An 8,827-nucleotide genomic window follows, 5' to 3' on the forward strand; every position below is an offset into this window, starting at 1 on the left:
CCGGTCCTCTTCCCTTTCCCTGTGGAAACTTTCCATGAGCTCCTAAGTCTGCTTTAAGCAGACTCTGAACATATCCCGGTCTATGGAGAAACATAGAAATAGAATTTTCTCCCGTGTTTAAATCATACCTGTGGTGCCATTCAAATGTCGATATTTTATTTTCTATATATTTAGAAGCAAAATGTATCTTCGCTATCCTACGCTTTCCCAAGTACATTTCGCCCGGGTAGACGATTTTCCTTTCAATTCTACATGATTGCTGGGCACACGGCTCCGCGCCCAGCCCAGGCCAGGCCGGGGCTGCAGGGCTGCGGGAAACCCACAGGTGGCGATGTGGATAAAGCACACCTGGGCTGCGACTGCCGGACCAGCCTCGCCGCCGGGCTATCCCCGGGCGGGCGGGCAGCATTCCTGCGCCAGGGCGCTTACTCCTTAGGAAGTGCTCCCGGGAAGAGTTCCGTGTGCCTGTGCGGAGCACCGTGTCTGGGTTAGCCGCCGGCAGGGGCAGGTTTAAAATATTTTGTTGTCTCGGACATCGGGGGTGCGCACGGAGCTCGTAGCTCGGTCACGCTACCATCACCACGTACTTGACAGGGCAGCGAACGAGCCCGCGGGCGGCGGGGCCGCCCTGCCCTGCCCTGCCCGCGGCTCACATCGAGCGGGGCCCGAGCGCTGCTGCCGTCCGGCGAGCGCCGATTTGGCTGCGGCTTACGTCAGCGGTCTGGAATCGCGAAACTCCTGCTCCCAAGTTTTCTGCCCTTTAGCAGACCCCGGCAATGTGCCGCCGAGGGCGCTCCGCCGCTCCCGCGGCCGCGGGGTGACAGCGGGGCGTGTGCCCCGGTGTGCCGGGCACCGCCGAGCGCGGAGCTGCGCCGCGGACAGCGCCCGGATTTAGGAGCACTTTGTTATTCCGGGGCTGTGTTCCAGCGATTCGCGGCTGTGCTTATCCTGTGTGCTGCACTTAGGCCTCACAGGCGTGCAGTTCATACGTAGTGGGGTTTTCATAGTTTTAAGCGTCCCCACTAAACATTACTTCTTCCGATTTGCCGTCATCTCCGGGCTTCTCTCTCGGAAATGCAGCTGCCTGCTCTGCTGACGAGCGGTGCCGCCAGCGGCGGCTGCTTAACCCACCGAAACCTCCACTGGGGCGGCCACCGTGGGCCGTGCCCGCCAGAGTCCCGCAGCGCAGCTCCCGCAAGACGCGTGACAGTCGGCGGCTCGACACGGTCCCCGCGCTCGCAGGGCGAGCCGGGCACGGCCCGCCGCCGCCTCTCCCCGCCCCACCGCGGGATCCCAGGACGGGGAGCGGGCACCAGGGCCGGACGCGGCAGCGGGGGGCGCCACGAAGGCGGCAAGCAGCGGCTGCTGTGGCGGCGCCTCCCCTCAGCGCCTCCCCCAGCACGGCAGGGCCGCGGTGGCGGGGGAAGCGCCCAGCGGCCGGGGAGGGCTCCGACGGACATCGCTCCCCGGGCGGAGCGGGCTTGCCCTCCGGGACAGCCGGGATGACCCCTCGCCGCCAAGTTTCTCAACTGGTGGCCGGGAGCTGGCGGGCGGGGCGAGGCGGGACGGACGGTGCCCTCACGGCTGCGCGCCTCCCCTCAGCTCCCGGGCGGACGGCGCGGCCAGCGCTGCCCACCTGACTCCCTTCTTCCTCTCCATTCCCCTCCTCCTCCTCGCCCCCTCCCTTCCTCTTTTTTTTTTTTTTTTTTTTCCTCCCCTCTCACTCATTCCTTTGTCTTCCCGGGGATTGGCAGGTTTTATTATTCCGCCTGAACAAGCCGGGGGCGGATTGGCTGCGGCGGGCTGACGAGGGCGCGGAGCCGGAGTGTAGTTGGGATTCTGCTCTGTCAGTAACACATGTGTGAGGGCAGCGGGCACACGCGCACCGTGCGGGCACACACGCACTTGCAGCCTCACGCTTAGACGGGCACAAGGGCCGCCCCCCGCGCCCCGCCAGCGCCGCCGCCGCAGGATCCCGGCAGCAGCTCCGCGCCCGGCCCCGCTCAAACTCGCCGGCTCCCGCCCGCTCCGCTGAGGCGCTCCGCCGGGCCGCGGCCGGCCGACTCCGCGCGGCGGGAGGCTCGGGAGACGCCGCAGCCCGGAGAGGGGGCGGAGGTGGGGGAGCGGGGGGGAAGCGGCACAAAGTGAAGCCACATTGCCAAACTTGCCCGGCGATTGCAGCATCGAGCGGCGGCGGCGCCCTGCGTGTGCGGCTCAGCGGCGGGGACCGAGCTCTGCAGCTCCCCTCCCGGGAAGCGGGAGCTGGAGGAAGGACCCGGGCAGACGCCTCTCATAGCAATATCTATATTTTTCCAGCCTGGGCTGCCCCTTGCTGGGCGGGGGGCTCCCTCCAGCCGGCGAGAGGGCGAGCGCTGTGCTTATTTCTTTGCAAGAAGAGCTCTTCAGGCACCCCGAGCGGCGCTCCCCGGCCTTTTGCAATATAGAGGGGAAGCAGGTAAGAAGTGCCGGTCGCTCCCCCGTGTCTCACAGCGTTCGTGTGCGCGGTGCCCGCCCGCCGCCGCCGTCCCGCTGCCCGCCGGGCGGAGGGGCGCGGAGCGGGGCGCCGCGGACCCCGGGCATTGTCGCGGCCCCCCGTACAAAGCCTGGCGGCAGCCGCCGCTGGAGCGCCTTCCCTTACCCCCCTTCCCAGCTGCCGCCGGGAAAGGGCTCTGCCTGCCTCGGCTGTGAATGGAGGGGACGGGGGGAGGGTGGGTGGGGGGAGGCTGGGGCACCCGCTTCCCCTGTAGTAAACACTGTTCTGAAACAGTGGCAGAAAAGATCAAAGTGAGCTCTCTATTTCTCTCCTCTCCGGTTCCCTTCCTGCCCCACACACAGTCTTTTGTTTCAATCCAGGAGAAAATCGGTGAATCACCTAATTAAAACCAAGACATGAATTAAGCATCCATTTTTGTACTACAAATTTCTAGCTCTCCGCTTGTCCCCTCCCTTGGTCTCCATTAAAAAAGCACCAGAGACGCTGTTAAAAGGGGGGTATTTTGCCTCTAGCTCTGCTTTCTATTTCACTGACTCCTATCCCAGGACCAAAATTGCTTGGCTCTGTAATTACTAGAGTAAGCCTATTTAAGTTAAAAGCTTTCCCCCCCCAACTCTAAATGAAACTTGATGAGGGCCCGTCCTTAGTTATCAAGGGAGTCACTTTCTGGTCAGTCCTCTTGATTCATCTTTTTAGATTTAATCAGCATTAAGGTATTGCTTGTCCTTAAGAGCTTTAGCTTAATGGGGTTACTGGATGGTTTTCTCAGTGTAACGTTTCCCATTTTATATTTATACATATTTGTCTTCGACAAAGACAGGTTAAGGTGGTGGCATGGAGCCTTTTTCTTTTAAGAAATCCGAAGTGATTTAAAGCATAGGAAAACGGTTTAAAGACTCGGAGCAGGAAATGCAGATTCATTAGGCTGTAGCTGGAAACTGTAACAAAAGGCAATTCCTTGAACAAATGCATCAGAAATCAATTTACATAAAGGTACACGATGCGTTCGGATAAATGCAATGCTAATGGCTTTTAGAGTGGTTTTCTTTCCAAAGTCTCGGGGTTTTTGTTACAGCTTAATTGGTGCAGTTCTCCTGGTTTATTGTGCGGTCACTGGACATACCTCCAGGTACTCTTTCTGAGGAAATGTGTGTTTAAATCGGCCTCAGTTCTCCTCCTGCAGCCGAGTTGGGCCAGTGTCAGGAAAAAGTTCGTCCTCGCTGCTCTGGACGTATCAGTCTGAAGGTCCTTAGCAGATAGCCAGATGCCTCGGCATGAGCACATACGGCTTACAAAGGACAAAGACAAAACATGCTGCTTAATTGGCAGTAAATAACTTGATCTTTTTATAGTATAAGTGACTAGAGGAACACCGGGAGTTTATTGCACCCTGGATTGAAGGCAACAAATTAATCGGTTTAGAGTAAGCTTTATGAATTGATTCCTATATTATCTCTCGGTTGTCCTGCTTGCATAAAGCATTTATTAGAAAGTGAAAAAATGCCCTTAGTAGCAGTTTCGCAGTTTCGGGGGCGGCCAGAGTAACCGCAGACAGAGCGATTCACTTCATTACTTTACTGCTTTCCTAGGGTCGCTAAACTTTTTTCTCTTTTTTCTTTTTTTCTTTTTTCTTTTTTTTTTTAGCATTTAAACTGCTGATCAAGGGCAGATTAGTGAGACAAAAGTTGAGTATGTTTGTGTAGGAAGTTAACAGGCGTCCTAAAGTTCAATGATCTATTATTCGGGCCAGTGTCCTCAATCTGGAGCGTTTTCTCGGAGTGTTTTTAGTTCTCCAAAATAAAACTACAGAAAAAAAAATCCCAAGGCCTCGAGGGCCGGTCCGGAGCCCCTCGTTACCGCCCCGAGCCTGCAGAGCCTCTCCTAGACTGAAAAACCAGTTTCACAACTTTTTTTTTTTCCCCCTCCACTCTTCACACACTTTTTTTCATAAGCAAAACAAACCCCGGGACTGTTCCTGACTTGTGAGCTGCAGCTGCACAAGCCCGGAGCGGGGGGGCGGCGGGTTGCGTTCGCTCTGCCCCCCGCGCCCGCCGCTCCCCGCCAGCTGCGCGGCCGCGCCCCTGCCCCGCGGCCCGGCCGCCGCTGCCCCCGCAGGGCCCGGAGCGGCGCTGGCCCCGCGCTGCCGCCCCGGCCCGTCCTGTCCCGGCGCTGACCCGCCCCCGCCCCTCTCTCCGCGCAGGCCATGGTGAACCCCGGCGGCAGCGCGCAGCCGCCCCCAGTCACGGCGGGCTCCCTCTCCTGGAAGAGGTGCGCCGGCTGCGGGGGGAAGATCGCCGACCGCTTCCTGCTCTACGCCATGGACAGCTACTGGCACAGCCGCTGCCTCAAGTGCTCCTGCTGCCAGGCCCAGCTGGGGGACATCGGCACCTCCTGCTACACCAAGAGCGGGATGATTCTCTGCAGAAACGACTACATCAGGTGAGGCGACGGCCAGGCTGGTGAGAACAGCTTTCCCCCTTTTCTGCTGCCTTTTTCTTCATTTTTGTCTTCCCCCTCACCCCCCTTTTATTTCTCGTGGTTGGTGTTTGCAGGGCCGAGGGGCGGGCTGGCTCGGGATGGCTCCTTCCTTAGGAGGGAGAGACGTGCGGGTGCGGATGTTAGCGCCTAGCCCAGGGCGAGTTGCGACTGCCAAGTGGAGGAAAGAGTTGGGGGGGGCTGAACGACGACTGTAACTTTAAAGTGGTTTGTCAGCACAAAACAAGTCCTAACTAAAAATAAACAGCAATCAGAGAGGCTAAATTAATCTGCTTTGTTGTAGTGTTGAAGGAGAAGTGTGCATATCTGAACAGTAAATGTTAAAATCGTAGAGCTTAAATAAGGCTGTGGCAGAGGTGCTAAATAATGAAATGCCTGCCTTTAGTATCTGATTAATTATGATATTTACATAAGCACCTTTAAACTCCTTTGAGTGGAAACAGAATGACTCATTCTCTGTTCTCCTTGTGAAAGAGCTGATTAACCATCAGTTGGAGGGCCACGGATTCTACTTATAGCAAAAAACCAGTGGTATGATGTTTGTCTCAGCATTGTTACAGAGAAGCATTGAAGCGATATTTCTCTTAACTTCCAGCGAAGACAGTGCAGGAGATAGCAGAGGAGGCATATGCTCTTGCCCTTTATTTCTTATCTCTTCCTCTTTTGAAGCTGTTTGCTTTAAATGCCACAGATTTGGGTAGGGGGAACTAAGCCTCACTAATCTCACATCTGTTGGGGTACAGTAAGATTATGCAGAGTATCCCTTCCAACAAGTTTCCAATATAATTAATAGAATTCATGAGGTCAGGTGCCCGTACGATCTTTTCAGGTGAACTCAAGCTACTTAAACTCATTAATTTAAAAGGAGGCATTTTGAAGGATTACACATTTAATTTGAGTAAATGGTTTGATAGACTGATGCACATGAATGCTTCAAGGAGGTGTTCTGTTTCAGCATTCAGTAATTAAAAAAAACAACAAAAAAGCCCCATACCTTCCCAGCATCACAGAAATGCTTAGTTAAAACAAATTGGGTTCTGTTTAAATGCTTCTGGCTCCTCATTAATAGTAAATGTCAAGAGTTAACCCAGAATTTCCCTTCTTTCTGATGGCCAAGAAGCTCCACTTTTTCTTCCTTTCTGAAAGGAAAAAAAACCCTACCAAAAGCAGCTATCAAATGTTACAAGTTTGGTTATGTTGTAAAACTTAGGTTTGAGAAGATGCAGATAGAGCACAGGGACCTCCGTAGTTAAGAGGATGGAGTTAAGATTTGGTTACTCTGAGTGCAGTCTCTGACCTGGTACGTGGCCGTGGCTTTGTGTAGTTAAGTACATGAAACAGGTCCTGTGCTATGGCTGAGGAATCGAAGCCTTAGCTTTGCTAGTTTCAGAGGTATTTTTAGAGAGAAATGCTAAAAAATCAGCACATTGTGGGCGCACAGTGGTGTTTTTTGGTCATCGTCCTAAGCAACAAGCCTAAGTCTGGCAGAATAGTAATTAAATAGAGCAGAACAGTGTTAGGGAAAGAGTCTTGTTTGAAGTGGAAAAATTGACACTGCTATTAAGATGCACTGAATAGTACAGATTCATCACTCGACCAACACCATCAAACAACGCTCATGTCTGATTGCTACTAATTAAAAAGAGAAGATGCGTCCACTGTGTCCTAGAGGCAAGTTCAGGCAAGCTTATCACAGTCCTCTGGTTTTGTGTTGCCAAAAATTAATACTCGTTTATTTTAATGTAGGCAATTATGAATAGGATGCTTTATCAGATGAGGGGTTTCAATTGATCTCCTTGTCCTGTCGCCTGACTTCTCTTTAGATCTGTGTAATTTGACTTGCAAAAATAACTCTGACAGATGCTTGCTGAAACTTGAACTGGACACTGTACACTCAAGGTGGGGTAGGATGGCCTGGCGCTGCCAGGGCTGAGTTAACTTGGAGCTTTCCCGCTGGAAATGGACTTTTCAGGCTTGCTTGTGGGTCAGGCTGGCATGAGCTAAGCCCTCGCCCTTCTTGTGTTTGAAATGGTTCCATTTGGTTGTGGAGGCAGTGCCACTGACAGCGAGTCTCTCCTGTTCCTCTCTACCATCCTTCTCCTCTCTTAGTTTTCCGGTGGGTTTTTGTGCTGGCGCATTTACTTCCCCAGGCAAGAGCCACGGGCGCAGTTCTCAGCCGGAGATGTGGGACACGCTGGACATGACTGGCAAAATGGGAAAGAGGATTGATTGGCCCGGCAGGCGCCAGGTGAAAGGGACTTGACTCCTTCTGGCCAAGACCACAGGGCCATTTATTAATGAGCTTTTTAGCCGTCTCAGGCTGTATGTGGGGTTTTTTGTTGTTGCTTAAACAACACAACGCTGCCCTTTCCTTCCCTCTCTCCCCCCCAAAACCTGAAAACAAATTGGCCGTAGAGCTACAGCTGCAGCTTTCATTGAAGGCCAAGGTTCCTGGGAAAAGAGGGAGGTGAAAACCCCGGTCCATTCCCTTCCCTCCCCATGGCGAGCAACGCGCTCAGGGAGAGGAGTGGAGCGCAGCCCTCCCAACCTTGAGATGCCAGATAAAGCAGCAGCGTGGCAGTGAATCCGCACAATTAAAAGCTTTAATTAGTGTCTCCTCCATTTTCTCTTAGTTCTGATGGGTTTTATCTAATGAGATCTGGTCGCTGGCTTAGATCTGCTCGGAATGACGTGTCCGAAATGAATGAGAGCCGCGTCGCAAACAAAACATTTAATTAACAAAATTGGCCTCTAAGAGAGAGCAGGGAGTGGTGGGGAAGGGGGAGAGGGGAAGACTGCCCGGGCGCCTTTTAAAGGGGCAGCGCCCGACGCCCCTCCCCGGGCGGCCGCTCCGCGCAGCGCGGCGGGGGCGCAGCCCCGGGGGCGGGGGGCGGCCGGACCCGGCCGCGCCGCAGTGAGCCCGCTCCGGGGTGGGGGCCGCCGGGCAGCCAGTTAATTTCCCTGGTAATCAGCGGCAAGCTGCTATATTCAGGGAATGCTGTCCCTTTAATTGAACAGGCTAGGTAATTAAATGGCACTTTTCCAATAGGACGTGCTAGGTAAATCTAATAGTTGGTTATTTAATATCACTTTGAAGTCTGCCCACTCAAGCACAATGACAGCACAGGAGCATGTGAACTATTAGCTAGGAAAAAAAAAAAAAAAACAGGATCTCAAAAATTAATTAAATCGCATGCAATTTAGGGGGAACGTTTATCTTGATTTGTCATAACAGAATTAATTCAAGGCCTCCAATTCACTTGGGGGCAGATCTGTTACTCTGAATTAACCAAGCGTAATTTGGCTGGTTTTTTTTTTCCCTTTTTTTTTCTTCCTCTTCTCTAATGCAGCACTTGCCATTATGCACAGCCCCCCTTTTAAGTATCAATAGCTTCTGGTGCTTTTAAGGTGCTTGGTCTCTAGTTATTCTGAAGTACCTTTAATGGACTTGGCTTCGGGCATAATTTCTGTGTTGCCTTTCTTTGTTACATTTAATATAGCTGGTGCAGAATTTAGATTAAATGTGGGGAATGTACAAAAACACCGATTCCTTCTGGATCAGTAGGTCTGGATGTGCATTTCTCTTTGCTAGGGCTTGGATATATGTATGTGGACACAAATGTGCACCGTGTCGTGCAAGAATCAAGAGTGCTTAAATCTGTCTCCACGATTTTGGGAAGCAGTGGAACCTTACTTTGTTAGTACAAGTTGCTAGAGATGTGGTTCTGCTGATGCTGAATTTTGAGCAGGAAGATGGGAAACTGGGTTGAGAAGATTTCTTGCTGCTTTCATTCCTACTCTCCTACGGAAAGTTCTGAAAAAAACCCCACCAGCAAA

At 53.0% G+C, this 8,827-nt stretch overlaps 1 protein-coding gene across 2 annotated transcripts in view; it reads left to right on the top strand.

Moving 5' to 3' along the window:
- The first annotated feature begins 1,295 nt into the window (after positions 1–1,295).
- LMO4 (LIM domain only 4) overlaps positions 1,296–8,827 on the top strand; it is a 15,445-nt gene continuing 7,913 nt past the window's right edge. The window contains exons 1-2 of one of the 2 annotated variants that reach the window (XM_084211350.1): positions 1,296–2,455; positions 4,695–4,933. In XM_084211350.1, coding sequence (XP_084067476.1) covers positions 4,698–4,933 — 236 coding nt within the window. In that variant the 5' untranslated portion in view covers positions 1,296–2,455; positions 4,695–4,697. The remainder of the gene's footprint in view (positions 2,456–4,694; positions 4,934–8,827) is intronic. The other variant, XM_084211351.1, reaches the window with a different exon arrangement.

The sequence above is a fragment of the Fringilla coelebs genome, assembly GCF_963513975.1.
Source record: "Fringilla coelebs genome assembly, chromosome: 9".
Classification (NCBI taxonomy): domain Eukaryota; kingdom Metazoa; phylum Chordata; class Aves; order Passeriformes; family Fringillidae; genus Fringilla; species Fringilla coelebs.